This window comes from Eutrigla gurnardus, assembly GCF_963514095.1.
Source record: "Eutrigla gurnardus genome assembly, chromosome: 18".
Classification (NCBI taxonomy): Eukaryota; Metazoa; Chordata; class Actinopteri; order Perciformes; family Triglidae; genus Eutrigla; species Eutrigla gurnardus.
Window position 1 is genome coordinate 8,941,460 of NC_139929.1, and position 20,388 is coordinate 8,961,847.

Below are 20,388 nucleotides of genomic sequence, written 5' to 3' on the forward strand. Positions count from 1 at the left end.
TATTTAAAGACCCCGCCTTCGCCCAATGACAGCTGGGATCGGCTCCAGCCCCCCCCCCGCGACCCTGAATACAGGATAAGCGGTAGACAATGGATGGATGGAAATATTTAAAGATTTAAAATTACTAGGAAATTCAAACACAACAAAACAAAAACCCAGCAAAATGACTTGGTTATGTTTAGTCAACACCAATATTTGGTTCAAATGGGACTGAACAACGGTCTCCTGGGTGACAGTCCTTCTGTGGACTCTTGATAGTATTCTATCATACGTCAAGGGTAAACTTAATCCAAAACAACATGCGTTTCCCTCAAAATGCAACTCACAATGCCCTCTTGTTCTATGGGAACATCATTTTTAGGCGACCAGGCTGTTTTGATCGTTCACAATTTACTTGAACTATTTATCTATTTGAATTTGGGATGCACCTTTGTGTTCTTATTTTTGATTGAGTGCTTTTGCCAAAATAAATACAATCTCCTCAAATTTTAGTTTTAGAAAACAAGTCTCCATACTGCTCTTTGATGCTTTCATTTTCCTGTAACGCCAATACTGATGCTCTAGAAAATCACATGTACCTCAATTTCACTGCTGAAGTTCTGTGAAATCTCTCCAATTCTCAGACATGTTTACGGGTCATGGGCACATAATAAACACGTCTACAATTTATGATTAAAGCTGTGTTCCTCATTCAGGACACCCGGATTATGAGCATATTTGGATGGTTCAGAATGTTTGGTACATCTAGAATGAAATGTCAAGAGAAAATACAAGAGAATGTTGCTGCATGAGATCAACTCTGTGTTACCTTACCTCCCTTCAGTTAATATCAAAGAAGCTTGGGAAATTGTGCATAATTGTGTTCCAAAAATGTGGGTGATTTTGAATGAGCGTTTCATAGATAATGGCATTTTGAAAGAAATGACACAAAACATATTGTAAGACTAGAGGTGTCATTATTGTGCATATGGCTAGCTCAGCATCATCCTCTGCTTGGTGAATCATAAACACCGTTTGATAATACCGCCCACCATGATAATCTAACCGCTTGCTATGAATCCAATCTTGGAGGAAGAAGACAAATGTACGTACATTTTTTTCACATATCCACTCATATGGATTTCAGGACTTTATTGAGCAATAAAAAATATACACCAAGGAAAATATCATTTTCCTTTTCCCCCATACTCTTGTTCTTCAATCTCAAAATCTGATTTTAATACTTCCAGATGAACGACCCATGATCCAAAGCGAAAAAATTAAAAGAAAAAAAAAATAGCAGTCTTGTTTTTTTTTTTTTAGTTCAACAGTTATAAACCACCGGAACAGTTTGAAAGCATCTCTGTTAATATTGTTCACTGAAGATTTTTGAAAAAATGGATTTCAACCAGATTTGGTTTGAACGGGATCGAAATCACAGACTAGGTCGTCACATCCGAATCTGCTTCTCCGTAGAGTTCTGCCAGCTTCTGGAACTCGGGCCCCCAGTCGTCCAGGTAGTGATAATCCTGCTCCGATTGCGTGGCCGGAGTGTCTAAAGGGCTGACGGTTCCCGTGGGCGAGCCCTGACCCTCGTAGGCGTAGGTCTGGAGGGAGTCGTAGGGCGGCACGCTGGTGTCCATGTCGGCCTCCACCAGTCTCTGCTTGATGAACTCGTGCACATCCACCTCGTCCAGCTCCGCCGACGCACTCCGGCAGCTGTGGGGCGCCGCGCAGTGTTTTCTGTCCGGACGGACGTCCCGCCGGAACTTGAGCTCTTCGGCGGCGGCCGGGTTACGGAGGGCGATGATGTCGAAGGCCTCGGTGTCCTCCTCGCCTCCGCCCTCGTCGTCGTACGTGACCACGTTCTCTCGGATGTCCTCCTCGGAGATGATGAGGGGCTCTTTCTTGCTCCGCCTCAGTGTGATGAAGAGAACCACGATGGCTGCAAAACACAAGGAGAAGCGCTAGTGATAATAGCCAAAAACATTACAATAAATAAAGTTTAATTTTCTAAACTAACTTCCATATTTAATAGAAAATATCTTTCTTCAACAATTCAGTTGACAAAGCTGCTTAACTGAAGAACATCACAGCTGAATGTGTTTACCACGCTCAGCCATGTTTTTCGTTAACACCCGACTAAATGAACACAATGTGCATATTTATCCGATTTTCCATCGGGACAATAAAACTACCCAAGCAACGAAGAGTTGCAAGTCAATAATACGTCATTAGCCGTCATTAGCCGTGATGTTACTTTGAACGCAAGCTGTCGCAAATGATGACAATATACACAGCATCATCATCTGGGGAGCAAATTTCATCTCCCATCCAGCCAAAAATGCATAAAAGGAGTCAGTCTGTGACTATAAAGCGAACGCGAGTCAGCATAGCGTGTCTCATGTAATCATCTTGTACCTTGAGGTGAATCCAGTGATGGATAGAATGAGCCAGCTCTGCCACATTAAAGAAAATATAGCATGATGTGGCATAATGTCTCTGCACATTAGTACCTTATGGAGTGAAATATCTTTTTCCGACTGTTAATGAAGTCATGGAGCCGAGTAATATTTGATGACATGCTTCAGCTCGGAACTTGTTCCTGCAACTAATGAGTTATACTTCTTTGGGTTAATGATGACCTCTCTGCAAGATGTTAACACGAACATCTATTAAATAAAACAACAGATTACATTTGTACCGCGGTGCGATATCTAAAAGGAGTTCATTATGCTGCATTAAAAGCCAGCCAGATCAGCGCTCCTGCAGAGGCGCCTTAGCTTCACAAGCAAATTGCATTGAATATCAGCAAAATATGCATTTTTCTTCCCCGATGGTGATATAAATGTTTTCTCCATCTTCACGTTCCACAGCAAACTGTTATGAATATGCTTTATCTAGTCAGCAACATATTAAGAGGTGGTGGATTAAGAGGAGGTCGAGGTTTTCAGCTTTAATAATGCCAAAGGATGCAATGAGGCTAATCTACTGTATTTGCTCAAGCATTACATTATATATATATATATATAGTAGTGACTATGGCGCAGACTATAAAGCAATTTCAAAGGGAAAATGTAAGCCTGAGAGTAGAATTAGAAAAAAGGTGCATTGACACCAAGCTTCTGCTGTTTATTCACCGGAGCCTTAACTCCTTCAGTTCACCTTCAGGTGAGAATAATCCCATCCAAACTGTGGCAGTACTGAAAAAGTGCACCAGAAAAAAAAGCCAGACCTCTTCCAGGTTTTGTCACTGGAACCAGAACCAGCTACAATACGACACAGCCCTCTTTTTTGGGGGGTAATCACGGACAGATTAACTCATCAGGGAGTCCACAAGAAAATAGATCTACTGTGAACTAAAGCACTGTGACTGACACAGAGGGGTTCTGGGAAAATGCTCAATTGCCGAAAACCTACAAACTTTTGCCACAACTGAATGCAACTTTTCAGATAAATGGTTGCCAACATAATGCTATATACTGCTGTGGCATATTTTGGCATCTGGATGACCTTTGAACTCATGGATCTGTCCATTAAAGAAGTGTTTAAAAGTAGTTTTTAGCTGTTGAAAGCCAGAAAAGGTATTTTTTTTGTCTCTATAAAGGACTCCTGCACAAGACAGGTAATAACACAGCTTGATCTTTTGAATTTAATGCAGTGCTGCTGCATATTCTCCCCAATAAATATACAATATAAATCAAGTTAATTTCAAACAAATAGGAAAGTTAATAAGACCTGAGAACTCGCACACTTTGTCCAGCTGATAATCCAGCCCCGGGTATGAGCACACGGATAATGGCATCCGATAGACACCAGCTATGCTAATAATAAAATGAATTAACATAGTCTGGATTCCTTCCTTCCTAATGCTTTAACTGCAGGCAAATCACTACAACTCTAGTGTAGTCACTGAACTACTTTGCAATTGGATAATGTAAGACTGAATGTAGAATGCAACAGAGTAAACTTGTCCATTATAGACTTCAATGTGCTTGACTGTATCCAAAATCACCTTATGACTAAAGTCATTACGCCCAGATTCATCCATTTACATATATTTCACTGTTCAGTCCCTTGTCTGTGGTTTTAATGAAACCTGACTGTGATTAATCTATGCAGCGACAAAAACCCCAAAAACATTCACTTTACTCCACCCGGTGCTCCGGCGTCGCCCGAGTGGGGTTAGAGAGGGTGAAAAATGCAATTTGTGCGGTACATTGATAATCGCACAACTTTTTTCAAACAACCAATTACGCGAAACGGTTGTGAGAGTGTGCCGGGTGAGCTGGGTCAGCCACCGTGAGCAGATAGGAAATAAAGAATTGAGTTCCTTTTTCGTGCCGCTACCTTTTTTAGCCACTTCCTGCTCCCACTATCTCCAGTTTTACACCTCGCCGTTGTTTAGACGTAAACATCCTGAATAGAGCAACACGGTTAATATACTTTTTTATTTACCAGCACTTCATACATTAGACCACACTCTCCGCAGTTCATCTACTTGCATTCGTATATTCCTATCCACTGTACGGACTGTATTATATTACACTCTCTCCATTAATGCTCCCTCAATGGTCCATTCAGGTCATTTCATTTGCCTGGCCAAGGCCAGTTGAGGCCCAGCTGTTGCTCGGTACACCACTTACAGTACCAGAGAGCATTATATCAGTGCATAGATATCTGTTTGCTGCAGCAGAGGCCATTGGAGAAGTCTCTTTTATGCTGCGTTTATCCTGGTTATGGAAGATTACGCTGGGCGACCGGAGGACTGCGTTGTGAAATGATGTCTGCAATCCAAACAAGTGGCCATTCGATGGGATTCCTCAAGGCACAAACCGCGGCTCGAAGTGAGCAAAACTTAGAACACAAAGTCAAAACACTGAGAAGTCACTGTTGCAATATTTAAGTCAGATTGTCTTGTGTTTCATTTTAGTTGTCAACATATCAAATATATACAAATAATGTTATATGATGGTTTTTAAATGGGGTTCCCGGGAAATCTAGCTGTGCTTTAGGCCAAAGCTAATGGGGATCCGGTAATTAACTCAACTAAACTAACTTGCTGCTGTTGCACTGGACTGTAAACAAACTACTGAGGATTATTATTTCAAATAATTAACAACAAATTTACCAAATACATGGTGTTAAATTTGCCATAGTGTGTTATTCTGTATTGATCTATCACTTGGCTTCATTCTACATTAAGCAGGCAATGATTGAATTTTGAATCCAATCCCTCATTTCAACTCAATTAGTACTTTAATACTGTACCATTTCCGTTGGAACCAAATTGGTGTAATCCAAAAAATGATCTTCTTATGAATATTTAATGTCATTTAAGTCACGTGTAAAGGCCATTATCAGCCGAGTCGGAGAGGAGATGGTTTGTTTCCCTTTTCGGTTTTTGCTCCAAGCGTAATTAGGACGTCTTATTAGAGGGCACTGAGACAAAATGGGACATTAAAGGGACGGAAAGCAATCACACACAAACAAATCACACTGACAAGCAAAGATGAGCACAAATTAAAATTTGAGTCCCGTCTGTGTAAGTGATATAGACGTTGATGCACTGCCTCTGCCACTCCTGTCTGGCAACCAATCAACTTCAGTGTGGGATAGGGTTAAAAAAAAAAGAAAAACCCTCCCAGGAAGTTGAAAGATAATCTCACTATGCTTTCACATTTCACAGCACAGATAGTAAGGTTACACACACACACACACACACACACACACACACACACACACACACACACACACACACACACACACACACACTGGAAGTTCCTCAGTGTGAGTGGAGGAGACATAGAGGGCCATTTGTAACATCTGCAATTCTAAAATAAGCCACAGAGGAAAAAAACAACACCTTAAAAACAAGGTTTTGTCAATTAGAGAAATGTAAGCTATTTAATAGTCAATGTTTTAGTCTTAACATATACAACTGAATTAAACATTTCTGCAAAAGTAAAGTTTAAAAAAACTTTGTTTGCAGGACATTGAATCTGCAATCGGTGCATTTCTAGCTAAAAGCAGAAGCACTAGATAGTCTCTTCTTGTGTAAAGTGATGTGAGAATAAATTACGCCCACTCTTAGAAATGTCAGGTAGAAATGCAAATGTCCGATTGGATGTCATTTCACGGATTGTGTGTCCCGATCGCATGTGAATGGGGACTGTAAGTACTGGGGTTTGATGCTAAGCCTTACAGCACATAGACAAACAGCATAGGGAGAGAGTGGTGCATGACATGCTACTAAATTCTTTACTATTCCAGCAGGACGCCCACGTCCAGCTCTTCATTGTACCTGCCGGGAACACCAGAGATGGTGAATTATGAACAAAAAAGCGTCGCAGGCAAGTCAAATGACCAGCTTGGAGACAGAGCGGAATCTGATTTATTTTGACCGCGACCCACTGACGAAAACCTCTAATCTCTTCGGGTGATGGGTTACCAAACCTCTGTCCAGCATCTGGTATGTGAGACGCTCCGCTTGTAAATGGAAAGTGTGAACCTAAATGCAGCATGGGTCTGAAAAAAAAAAAAAGGTGTGATCCGTCTCTCCCCATTTCTCCTTCCACTCTCTAGTATCTAGTAGATGATTAGGGATTCAGCGCGTGTCTCTCTCACTCGAGCGTTCGCTCCAAACAGTGGTGATGGCCTTTTGTTCGCCTCAGCCAGAGGCTTTGGCACAGAAGAGGAAGACAGCCAGTATGAATATGCATAACCTTCACGCGCTAATGTCCACAGACAATTGCTGAAGAGAGGAGGGGAGAGCAGCCACGGTGAAGCCTTGTTAGAACACACGTCTGTCCGATCGTGTCTGACTGCGGTTGGGTTTGCCGTGCCGAGGCCGTGACATCTCTCCGTTTGGCCAACAGATTGTTGACTTTGGTTTATTTGATCTCAGATCTGCGGGCCAACACATTTCTCCCCCACCTATACCGTCCACAACTTCAAAGTGTCAAGACGATATTTGCAAGTTTAAATATAATCATGTGCTGTTGCTGTGAAGACCGGTTGCTATAGTAACAAGGGCATCTACTCAGGACATGTGCTCTGGGTGCTGAAGCGAGTAACACGGGATGCCGTGCTGTTTATTTTCACGATGTTTCTGACAGAACACGTCCGTCACACATGAACTCAACGAGAGAGGTATCCGTGTTGGCCGTCAACGGATTCCCTCCGAGCTCGTCCTCTGCTCTTGTCGTCACAACCTGCTATGTCAAAATGCGAGCCGGGCAGGGACGGATTGCGGAGGAAGACTCCGGTGCATAGCAAAGGAGCCGATTTGAATTGAATTTCAATCGGAGACAATGCGATTTCGGGTCTTATCTGATTCGAGCTGCCTGTCAGACTGTGAATAACTGCTCTCGGATTCCAGTCCCACTCCCCAAACACTGCAGGTTTATTCTCTCACTATTTTACTATCCTAGAGAAATTAATGATAATAAACAATAATAATGGCAAGCACCAGTTTTACACATAATGTGGAGATCATTTTCATGTCCTCTTTTTTATATTAGTAGTACAACAACAATTTTCGTTTTTTCATTTTCTGAATCTGCTCATATTCAGACAAAACATGAAAACAATAAAATAATGAAGTAGCTACAGCAAATATTGTCTTATTTTTGGGTGATATATAAAGTAATAATAATGGTTTAAAATGTTGTACAATTGCATAGTTTTAAGTAAAAAAAAAGCTTGACATTTTCTTGGCAGAGTATCCCCGAAGCTATTATTGCCTAGCATCTTTTATTCACTGTAGGAATTCAGCATGCGTCTCCGTAGTCCGCTGCATGGTATGTAAGATTATCCTGACTGGGAATCTGCTCTTAAAACCTGAATGGAGCGCTCACACCCTGTCTGGCTGGCTGCTGTGTACTCCAGGCTGAAGGCATCCTATAATATATTATGGAGCGATACCTTGGGCTACAAACTTCACGGGGAAAAGCACTTTGAAGTATTAACGCCACGGATAAATATAGACACACACCACCTTAACCCTATAACGTCTCCGTTGGAAAATCATTGGAGCATTATAGGTCGACTGTAGAAGATGCCTATCCAAGGTATACAAAATAACCAAATAAAATCACAACTGACACAGTATAACATGCTTAAAGAAGTCATAAATACATCAGAATAGGAAGAGAGAGACTGCAGATACTGATGTTGAATGAAAATGGGGCTAATGGGAGCACTGGCACTTATTTTTTTACCACTTCAAGCACTGCTCAGTATTCTTTCAGTTGTATACACCTTCTGTCTGAATCACACTGACCCTGCAATCTCCATTCCACTCTTTGCTGCCTTTATCCTAGCCGTCCCTTTTCTAGTCACCTCTCCGCCTGTCTGTGTCCTCCTTCTCTTCTGTCCTTCGCATCCCTTTCTTCTCCGTCCACCTCAAACTTTTTCTAACCTCATTACTAATTCCACCTCTGTCCTTGCTCGCCTTTTCATCCCACTCCTCCTCATCCTCCTCCGCTTGTCAAACCCTTTCAGTCTTCCCTGCTCCTCTATGGTTCATCACCTCCATCCATGCCCCCAGGATATGCTCCCCTACCCCCCCCCCCCCACACACCTGCTTCAGTCCCCACAGTTCCAACTTACCCAGCAGGATGACGATGCACAGCAGGATGGCGATCAGAGCCCCCGTGCTGAGACCCGCCGAGGAGAGGAACGCCTCGCCTTGGCACATCCGGATCTTGCCGTGGCGCTGGCATGGGCACACCCGCAGGGTCAAGGTGCTGGTGCCGCTCAGCGACGGCTCCCCACCGTCCCACACCACAATGGGCAGCTCGTACAGCTCCTGGGTCAGGTGGTTGAAGCGCCGCCGCCTGGCAATGATGCTGGCCGTGCTGTCTGTAATGAATTTAAATACGTTCGGGAAATTAGTAGTGGCGAAAGCCTGCGATTACATATTGACACAGGAAGACATTGAGGTAAGGTTAAGAATCGTCAGCTAAACAGAAAAGAAACCCACAACGTATTCCACTGTGAATCCGATCTTTGCTTTTGAAGTATCTCAGGACGATAGCTTTCTTGCCTGACTGTGGCTTCCCTGTGTGCCAGGGCTAATTAATTTCAAAGGTGTTCCTTTGCTTATTTAAATGTGCTGCAAAGGAGCAGTTCACCTTGGCCTCTGCAGAAACACTTCTGTTAATGGAACACGTCATGCAGATAAACAGAAATGAAAAGGCCGGGATTTGAAAAGAAGAAAAAGCAAACGAGAGAGAGAGAGAGACTTCGAAAAAAGGAGGCTTTTCATGAAAAGATTCAGCAAAGAGGAGGAAGCAAATAAGTACACACATACAACACTTGTATACAAGTGTAAAAATAGGAGCTTATTGTGTCGCTAGTTATATCAGTCCTCTCTCCAGGGCACATTTTAACCTGAACGACATAACCACAACAATGACAGTGATTAAACAACTCTAATTGGCTTGAACTAATACCTGCAGCAGAACGGCCGTCTAACACCACTCCAACCAATAGACTTGATGAAAAAGGGCTCTGATTTCTTTATGTACATTGGCCACTGCAGGGATTCTTATTACCATGTATTTATGTAGGGGTATCTATAAGATGCACAGCGGGCTACTTGCCAATGTCCTATATTCTGCTGCAGCCCAACTGAAGCAGCCTTGTTTACTTAAGCTGGATTTATTCATGCATACTGGAACTACAGGGACACTGTATAAATAAGGAGCTCTATTAATATATATGTATTAAATATGCATATGCGGAAAAAAAAAACAATCCAATCATGAAAAGCATATGAGAGCCTGCATGGTCAACAACGGAGCCTCCATTAGCCATCTGGTGGCGTTTATGGTCCAGCTTCCCGACCAATTACAACCAAAGGCGAGTCCCTGTGCTGCATCGACTTCCACCGCGGCTGTTTTATTCATACCGATAAACGCCAGTGCGAAATGAGTACCAGCAGAGTGCTAGAAACTTCCTTCAAGGACAACCGGAATGGGAGCAGCTGACGACTCGTCCAGTGCACCTGGAGCTCAAATCTGTGTTTGTACACGGGCAGCTATAAAATATAATCTGAGATGGGATTTATTTTATGAACATTTCAAATGAGGAGAATATATTAACTGGCATTGCTAAGTGACAGATGGTGATTCTATACTTTGAATAACTTCGACAGTTGATTTAAGGAACTACTTTAAACTGCCCATGTATACTGTAGCTGTATATAGCATCATCGCCACTCATCATATTTTTGCTGCTTGGGCAGAAAGCCCCAGCGTCACTATAACAACGTCCGGAGCAGCCTTTTAATATTGTAATATAGGGTCGCACATAAAGTTGGAATCATTTGCAAGTGTCTTGTCTTTTATAGCGCCAAACAAATGTTATGCATGAATACATTTTCACCTGGGTGATTGTGACACATAATGCTATCATTGCACCTGGTCAAAAGTGATTACTGCTGCATTTAAATAGGAATAATGTTCAAACTTTATGGGCGACAGATTAAGTTATTAATGTGGAATGCTGCTTATCTAAGCATTGCGGATTGTTATAAAACACATTCATAATCAGCTTCAGCACTAGCGTCGTCTTTAACTCCGCCCCCCAGCCCTCAGTCCAGCGCATGCTCATTCACATGAAAGGAGGAAGGAATAATTAAGTACTGTATAAGCGTTCTCATTAGGAAGTTGATTTACATCACAAAATTGGTTTTGGGCCCAAAAGCAGCATGTGACGGACCCAAAATCTGTAATTCCACAGTTTGGCCACCAGAGCTCTTCCTGGGAGCTTCATTGTGATTGGATAGCTAACATATCTGCCGATACTAGCTCATTAGCCAAACTTACACTTACCCCCCTTTCTATCTGCACACAAATAGGTGCTGTTAAGATGTTTCCTTTGCCAACAGCACAGACAAAGCTCATTTCCCATTCGATAGAATTGTTCAACACTTGTTTGAGAAGGGCATGCATGCTAAGAAGCTTACACGAACACGTTGGCCTGAGGGTTTACCATTAGGAATCTAACATGCAATGCTTGCTGGTAGGTGTAGGCTCTATCAGGCTGTAACATGTATTTCTTTCAGGCTAGTGAAAAGAAACAAGCTAATGTCTCAGTTGCATTTAAAACATAAAATGTCAGAAAACTTACAGAAAATAATTGTAATGTCAGTTATCAATTGAGGAAGTTTCATGGTGATATCTCCAAGTGAATTGTTTTTACCCTTTCCACCTGTCATGTCTGACATTTCTTTTCCCCCCAGACATTCTAAGCAAGAGATCTCCACTTTAGTGGCATGTGACACAAGCACCTGGATGACTCACTCTGGCCTCTCGTGCTTTACTAGACATGTTCTGAAAGCGTCGAATGGCGTCTTTTTTCATTTTACACCCAGCAAAAACACGCCCGCCGTGCTGTCCTTCCGTGCTGCTGCTCCGAGACCTCGCCTCCCACTCTCATCTCCACTCCATCTATGAATAATTACAATGATCGACAGCTGGAATGACACCACGTACTTCAAGCTTTATTAAGTCAGACTTGCGGTATCACCGTATCGGCAAGCAGATGGGTTGGCTGGGGAGAGAGTGGAGTGGGCAGAATCAAATAACGAGGAAGAGGGAGACGGGGAGTTGGGAGGTGAGAGGAGAAGAAGGGGGGGTCGGATGGAGGAGGATGTGTGTGTGTACGTGCGAGCTAAAAGGGAGGAGGCTGAGGCAAAGAGAGAGAGAAACAAGCCGTGTGTGTCCGCCGCCGGAGCCTTTACACTTTGAAGCACGGACCCAAGGCACCGCGGGTCCTTGTGCAGACCACAACCAGGAAGTCTGCATCAATTATGTCATGCAAATTTCACATTAAACCGCCTGTCGTCGCGGGCGGGCGCAGGGGAGCTGTGGATTGGCTGATTAAAGCCACAGTGAGACGGGCCCGGCCGCCGCCATGTGGTTCCCATCATACGAGTAGAGGCGGCGGGAGTTAGCACGTTCGCTAGCTAGTCGTGTTGTGACGGCAGCGCTCTCTACAGCATGTTACCAGCCGTGCGAGACCCAGGATGTTGAAAATGATCCTGCATATTTTTGATCTTATATTTTGTATTCATTTATTCTGGTTTCTATCATAATAAAAATACATTGATCTACATAATGTGGTAAAATGGCTGGCTTACAGTATAAATTGATACAATAAAAGATGCCCAATTACATTTAGTTTAATATATGATATATTATAACTGTAAAAAAAAGCTAAAACACATTGACCACAGACACGCGACACAACCACATCTCTACAGGCTTCACACTTGCCTACACAAGTGCTTAGCTGGATTCCTTGTGAACTTTGGTGGGTGTGTGTGTAGGTGCCACTTATGGGATTCAGCATGAACCGCTCTCTCCAGTTGCCACTTGGAGCAAGGCACGCATTGATGCGGCATCTTTTTGGAGCAGGATGTACGGTGTATTCGGTCAAATTCTAAAAGTGGGTAATGTTGGGGAGGGCTCAAGTTTATACAGACTGCAACTGTGTAAATATATAGCCATTGTGTTGGGCAACGGGTTATTTCTCAGATTAGACCAAAAGAACCAAACAAATGTGGAAATGTGATCAGCAGCGTGTGCATGTGTGGGCGTGTGAAAGTCTCTTCGAAGAATTAAATAAAGCAACAGCCGTGTAACAGAGGAAGCAAGAAGGGAAAGAGATCTGTGTTCCTGTGATGAGCTTTTATACCTGCAGCCACAATCAGGATCAGGTGTGGCTCATCAACTGCTATTGTCCTCCAAGACGTGTGTGTGTGTGTGTGTGTGTGTGTGTGCAACAGTTAACCACCAACATACTAACAAAGCTTCCTGGGCGGAGCATTCCAAAGATGTAGACTGCAATAAGTCTGAATTAGACTAGTTGCATACTCCAACAATACTATTGATTATATGTAATGTTGTTTTAACCAAACAGAACCGTCCGAATACATATAGCATTATGTGTCCAGCTATTATTATAGGACGGCTTTGAATATTGATTAATGGCTCAGTGTTGTTCAAACACTAATATCATTGTGTGTCGAGATAATCAGGCTTTTGTGCAGAATATCAAACAGCAGATCAAGAGACAAACGTGAAACTCTCCTTTTTAAAACAAGCCCCTGCGTTCAATACGGATTAGTCTGACTCAGTAAGGCTTAGCTTAAGAAAACATGCCCGCCAGTGACTACAGATGGCAGTGATTGGGCAGTAACAATCAAAGGGGATTGCAGAGTACTATTATGTTCCTCTGTTACGCACGAACAAATAGGGCCGCAGCTCCAATGTGGAGCTAATGGCTGAAACTTACTGCACACACATACACATACATATTGGATTATTTAAAACATTAAATCAATTGTCTTATTCATTTTTTGAAGTCATGAAAGGGAAGTCTCTGAACTTTGCTTGGCTATTAATAATAGTTAACAGAAGAGCTTATCAAACATGTGATATATGTGATATTTCCAGCTGCTGTAAAATTCCAAAAGTTTTGACTGAACAAGCGTGAGACAAGCCGCTATTCCCTCTGTGCAAATACAACACCCATTTGCAAACTTGCGAGTGAAGTGTGAATGACATAAAAGCTAATTAAACGGCCCACATATAAATGGCTTGGCGGCGCCTCTTTCAACGCGGCTGATTAACTATAACTTAAACGTTGTCTGTATGCACACTGCAAAGGAGATCCCTTCACAAATCAATTGATCTATTTAAGTATGTGTGTTATTTAGAGATCATTAGGCTCCGTTTAATTGCTTTTTTTTTAGGAGCAAATGTCATCACAATGTGACACATAATGAGATGAGAGAGGCATTCAATTTTCACTTATTGTATAGTCGGAGTAGTCAAATTGAATGTATTCAAAGGGCTTTTAACGGCACAGGATTGTCACAAAGTGCCCCCCCCCCCCCCCCCACCACCTCTGGTTTCAGCTTTAATGGTGCCTGATGACGCTGTAGGAGTTTGACCTGCATTTAATGCAGCACTTCAAACGCATCAACACATCTGCAAAGTGACTACAGAGCCTTAATCGAAGGCTGACTCTGGGTTTTTCTTTTAAAGCTAAAACGTGACACTTGACATTTTGATCCGACTTTGTTAAAAGTCAAGCTGAAATGAGAATTTGACATTTAACACGGGCCAAAAATAAATACAAGATAATTTCCTATCAAAATCATTTGTTTCATTCTTCCTGGAAAACCAATGACACATGCTTAAGTCTGCTGGCAACCAATGTCAACCGAAAAGATCACAACATACATCCATCAATCAACATCCATCAATCAATCTGCAACTACGGGTGGAAATTTGGTTCCTGCAAATAACGTTTAAAAAGTATTGATTGTTAAATTGCTTGAAATGTGTGCAGAATCAACTGCAGATATTTAGCTAAAGTTAGGGGAAGTCTCGAACTCAAACTAAATCCTTATTTTTTTCCCCCTTCAGCAACAAAATGTGCACTGAGCCACCACCAAAAAAAAAAAAAAAAAAAAAAGAGAAAAAAAGCTCCCATGAGGATCCATTGTGAGCAATCTGTAAGCGAGGAGGAAAGGAGGTCATGAGAGAGTTAGTCGTGTGAGTGACTGAGAGGGATTTTCGTCAGTCGCACAACAACAGAGGGAGGTATTAGGCGCTGGCACAGAGCGCCGACCAACTGTTGGTCTGCTGCGACGGCGATGAAAGAAGCTGCTTTGAGTGCGAAGAGCTTACTTTAATTATCAGACACAGGAGTCAACAGCATGGCGTGCTGTGCCTCCCTCTCCCTCTCTCTCACACATACCCGGGTATAATACTGAAGACAGCAAAGAGCCTCTCACACACAGAGGCAGCAGAATGTTCTACGACTCTCGACAAATCTTTGGAGGAAGCGTTGGAATGCAGCGATTGGAGCAGCGAGAAGTCAAGAGTGCAGCGGCTTAACATTAAAGGGGAGTTAGTTGTTCTCGGAGTGGAGACGAGCTGAGGAATTTACACGAAAGGAATGAGCGATGACCGTCCAGGTGGACGTGTTTATAAAATAGAAAAGGATGTTAAATTAGAAAGGCATCCAAGAAGGTGAAGCTAAACACTGCAGAAACCTTGTACATTCTTTCAAGAGATATCCTTATTTACGTCTTATTATTACACTGTACTGCATTTATAATTAGCACACTTAATAGATCCCATTTCTCAGCATTTTTATTATTAATTGTATTATTATATAGATCCCACTTCTCAGCAATTACACTGTGATTGTAAGTTTCGTGGGGTGATTTCTTGTATATCTCATTCCTTGGATTTACTTGTATTCTCTGCAAATATTGTGTTGTATATACTAGCGTTAAATACATTATTTACAATGTTTTTGTATTTCTTTACGAGAGAGCAACTGGAACAAACCAATCCCCCCCAGAGATCAATTAAGTATTCATGAATTAATGCATGAAGTTGGAATTGTGTCTTTATACATGGCGGGATACTTGCATGTGTCATTATATTATTACCGTTTTACCAAAAAAGACAATAGAAGTGGACGTGTCCATAGTCAGTCTCTCTTAGAGCTCCATGCAAGTCGTCCCCTGATGGCCGCTTCACATTTCAGAATCGGAGACTGCCATTGTGAGCATCGAGGTGTGGCCGACGGGTGCCGTGAACCTCAGTCAGAGCCAAGTGCCAACTTCACCCTGGGGGGCTTTTCCAAACCAACCTAGAACTAGTCGCAGCACCTCAAATTCACCCAGCAAGGGTCAGACACGTGAAATCGCCTCGCCACTTTTAACCTTCAGCTCTGCAGTCTGCATCCATGACGATTGCTGACAGTTTGAAAACCCAACGGGGTTACCAGATTTACTCACAAGCTACTTTTCGTAATCGAAGGAAGGGCAGGTTCCTTCATTGATGAAGCGGCTGACCATAACAGGATGTTGTTATGTGTGTGTTTGACAGTGTGAAGTCGCTGAAGCAAGAATCACTTTCCTCGTCTAAAAAGGCTTTAAGAGTGCCCTTGATCGAGGCATTGACTGCTCCGCTGGAGCTACTGTGTGGTCAACAGAACGAGTTAGAGGCTTTGCTGGGCGACTGCTTCCCTTTTTATCTGGTCAACTAACCGTCCACTTTCTTACTCTAAAACACATCATTCTCTTAAGAGCCTTCCTGGTTAAAGAAAAGAACATGTTTCAGGATCTGTTGGTTACATGACCTATTCATTCCAGAGGGATCATTTTTAATGCAGGTAATCACTTCCACCACAATGTCCTTCATAAAGTTATATTCAAGTTCTCTCGAACGAATGATTAAAATACAAATTATTTCTTATTTTCACGTCATGACACATAATCGGCCCGTCCCACACGGGATTATCCCACAGATATAGTTTGAGGGGGGAAAAAAAATACAAGCCTCTGTGGGATGGTATGCAGCTGGAGCTACATCCAAATTGAAAGGCACTATTACTCAAACAGCATGAACCAAAAAAAACAAAAAAAAACTGCTATCAATCCTTCAAGAGAGAAGGGTTTCCTTCCTGAATGCTTTGGGAATATTTTGCTGCAGACGGCTCTGTTGTAATAAATCTGACAACTCTCAGAGAATCACTTTGCAGAAAGTGGGGAATATCTTTCAAACGGTGGGTATTTAGGTTGGAAATCTAGTGTTTTAAGAGTTTAATTTGCTCTATGAACTCCGAGGCAGTCGCCCGGCAAGTTCAGAAATCATGTTGGTCTCTTTTCCTCCGAGACAGACACATCTACAGACTGTGTAACAACCGCTCACAACTATGATATATCCTTCCAATGATCTGCCCGACATTTCACGATACAGAACACAACAGCAAATAATGACTTCATCGCTGTGGCAATTGTTGTTGTTAAACAAAAAAAGAAACAAAGAAAGAACAACACCCAAAAATTGTGCCAAAGTAACGAGCCTCAAATAGTCGAGATGAAAAAGGGTGTTATTGTGGCTCCAGGTTTTATACCGGGCCTGCACATTTCCAGAGCGGTGTCTTCATTTTTCGATTCTCAGTGGGGAATGATAGCTTCTGCAGTAGAGACTAATAAATACAATAAAGAAAAGAAAAAAGGAAAAAAGACACCACTTCTTGGCAGTGTAGGAACAGTTCACTTCAGAGCCGCTCTACCAAGTTAATGTGTAAAACAAAAGCAAACTGCTGGATAAACTAGTCATTTGCACTCTTGCAAAAAAAGGAGACGTGGGCCTTTGGAGCAGCGATGCACTCGATCTTTGCTTTGTTTGATTCGTTCGCCCCTTAGGAGTGGAGGTGGGCAGGAGGTGAGGGAGGTAAGTGCCACTTACACGGAAGCTGCAAAACTTTCCTCTCTAACTCAGTGGAGTTGAAGTAGGCAAGGGATGGCTTGTGGTGGGAAGCAACTGGACCAAGGGCGAAACAGCCTTATCTCCTATAATCTCATTGTTTTCTCTTTTTTTTTGTGTGTGTTTGGATCACTCTCGCGCTCTCTTCCTCTCTGTCTTCTTGCCTCTCTCTCGCTCAGTGTGAACTCCTCCTCTCAGTGGGCAACTGAGATCTTCAACTGAGTGTTTTTTAAAAGCCCTGTGATTGCAGACCAAGCTAGCGCTAGGTGTTCCCCTGAGACTGAGATAGTTGCCTTGGTAACACCCTGCCGTTGGCCCCTGCGCCGGCTTAATAATACACGCAAGCAGGTGGGGGAGAAAAGACCGTTTGTCAACACGATGTGCAAATATGCTAAACTCCTATGACTCGTCCGTCTCATGGGATCCGACTCGGGGTGGACGGAGAGCTGGCGTTCTGATCTCCAGGTGTCTACACGCATCTTCATTACACCTCCCAAGATGAGAGGAAATCAGCACGGCTTATTGGACTTTGGAATGCGAGCGCCGACGGATGCTGCCGCGCCCCGGAGGCAGAGTGCAAAACTCATAAGAAATGCAAACAAACATATTGACCGCTTTAATTACCTTCATTGTCCTTGAGGGTGAAGTTGGGATTAACCGGTAGCTGGCTCGGCAAAGCGAAGGAAAACCTCTGTCCGTTGGCAAAGTCGTCCTTATCCACCGCCGTGACGGTCTGGATCACCTGTCATCCAGGAGGAAAACACGCATTTAATCTGCCGCTGTACCATTTACAATCGCATGCAGGAGAAGGAGCTCTGATGAATGATTTGTTGGTCTAAATGGTTCCTCTGACTTTCCCCTCTACCTGTATGCTGCCTGGCGGCCGCACTGAGGTTTCGGATCATTGGGCTTGTGCCAGCGGGGGAGCTGGTGTCTAACAATGACACGCTTGCCCTCAGGGTGCCATTTTTGTCTGCTTTTACCCTTAATTGGTGAAAGACAGTGAAAGCGAGGAGAGCCAGCTTGGAGAGAAAAACGACTAGATACCTTGTCACCGCGGGGAGTTCTTATCTTCAGTGTGAGATTTGGGGCGGTGTTGTGCTCAGACCAGGAATTTCAACGGCAACCACGGCCTTGATACCCTTCTGAGAAATGCATGTCCATCGGCCACTCTGGTCTCAATGCCCCGCCCGCCCGGCCCCAGCTGATTTTACCATTTTGTCTCTTTTCATATCAATAGTTTTTGGACACCGGGTGCTTTTGTCGATATCCTAAATGCTTTACCATAGGAGAACTGGACTGTTTATGACATACGTTTGACACCAGAGCCACACGTGGTTTTAGTTGATTGTTATAATTCTGTGTATAATGATAATACATGTTAAACAGAGCACCCTGGAGTGTATTAACTTATTTTACCAAGGCCACTAACTAAGTCAATAAGAAGCTGTGTTGTGTTCATTTCAATTAATAAATAGGTCCATACTTTGTATGCCGTTGCTATGGCTGCCTGCAAATTAAAATACCATAAGCACTGATTCCCAACAAGGATTTAACTCTTAATTGGAGTGAGATGCCACGTTACAGTTTTGATGGAAACTTGCCAACCAATCAGAAATGAATATTCATAGCGTACCAATTTAAATGCAAACATATTCCAAAAAACAGTTAACAAGCAATTCCATTCTTTCACATATGTTGCCATTTGAATGGCAGTGCGACACATTATAATTCCTCCCACTCAATCCCCTGGGCCAAGAACCCTGCTGATCTAATGCAAAACCTTAATTCAAATTTAATGCAAACCTTAATTCAAACTTTTTCTTCCGCTAGCTTAAAACTATTAAAAATGTATTTCGTTGTGTCTTTGCCGTCTTTACTCCATCATCCTTTGCCGAAACCGCCTTTTCAGCCATTTCCGAGCCGCTGATTGCTCTATATCTCAAAAACCTTCTTAATTTGAATGAATCAAAGACTACTGAGAGCAAATATAAATGAGCTTCGATTTAGTGCTGTCATGGTTTGCTGCTGAGATACTCATTTTGAATGAGGGATGATTGAGGGAGCTCTCTCTCCGCTGCCTTTACAGTTTCTTACTGCTCGGCTCGGAGCAGTGAGCGAAGCCATAGTGCTGAGGGGGAAACAGTAGCGCGGTGCAGAATGTAGTCAGGCAGGCAGGAAGGCGACCGAGGTTAATGCACAGCTCTCAACAACTTCTGAGGTGTTTGAGTGGTGGAGAGAGAGCTGTGGATGTGCGAGGAGGTAGAGGGAGAGAAATGGAACGGAGATAGGTGTTGCGTATTTTTTTTTCGAGGTGAAACCTAGACTCTCACCTGTCCTGGCCTCGAGCTCTCGCACACGATGACCTCCTCGTCCGTGGCTATTTCTGGCGGGTTGTCGTTCATGTCCAGGACCTGGACGGTAACAGGGACGTGGCTGAGAAGGCTGGGGTTGTCTGTAGCGGGGAGACAAAGGAGACGAAAGTCACGTGTCAGCATTAATAGCAAAGTAGAGCGTCAACACTGTGATCTAAAACTGGGGCACATTGTGCGCTTCTTGTTGTGGGTTTTGTCTTAGGCTGTACCACTATTAAAGCACCGAGGGATGCAACATTTTGTATATTAAAAGGCACATTAGATCCTCTTTTTGCTGCATTTTGCTCAGCTGTGATGCATTATTTGCTGGAGATGTCATTCATGACACATGTACAGTAAATCATATTCCTTACCTCCTGTCACCTCGACATAAAGAGGCAGCCTTAATGGGAACAAAACAGCCACCGACACTAATGAAATGCAAATTGTTTGAAATACATGACATTTTTATTTGCGGTATATGCTAGACAGCGGTGACATATCTACATGGACTAATAGTGCCATGAGTGCATGAATGTCAGGCTAAAGTGCTCCTAGAAGTGGGACTGTGATGTTTAGTTATTAGGTGCGTAACAGTAATACAATTTGTTGTCATTTTGCACAAAAGTAATACATTTTGATTTGAGTTAAATATTGGGAGGATAAGCTAGTCTTTCCTCAGAACACACGGATTGCTGCTGCTGATAGCACCATTTATTGCACATCATAACATTGCACCTACC

The 20,388-nt window shown here is 42.9% G+C and overlaps 1 protein-coding gene across 1 annotated transcript in view; it reads right to left on the reverse strand.

Moving 5' to 3' along the window:
- Window positions 1-1,131: 1,131 nt before the first annotated feature.
- LOC311029105 (cadherin-18) overlaps window positions 1,132-20,388 on the reverse strand; it is an 80,076-nt gene continuing 60,819 nt past the window's right edge. Inside the window, exons 9-12 of the mRNA XM_084034039.1 lie at window positions 19,625-19,746; window positions 17,916-18,033; window positions 8,593-8,844; window positions 1,132-1,924 (exon numbers count right to left, since the gene is read on the reverse strand). Of these exons, the coding sequence (XP_083890165.1) occupies window positions 1,422-1,924; window positions 8,593-8,844; window positions 17,916-18,033; window positions 19,625-19,746 (995 nt within the window). The 3' untranslated portion in view covers window positions 1,132-1,421. The remainder of the gene's footprint in view (window positions 1,925-8,592; window positions 8,845-17,915; window positions 18,034-19,624; window positions 19,747-20,388) is intronic.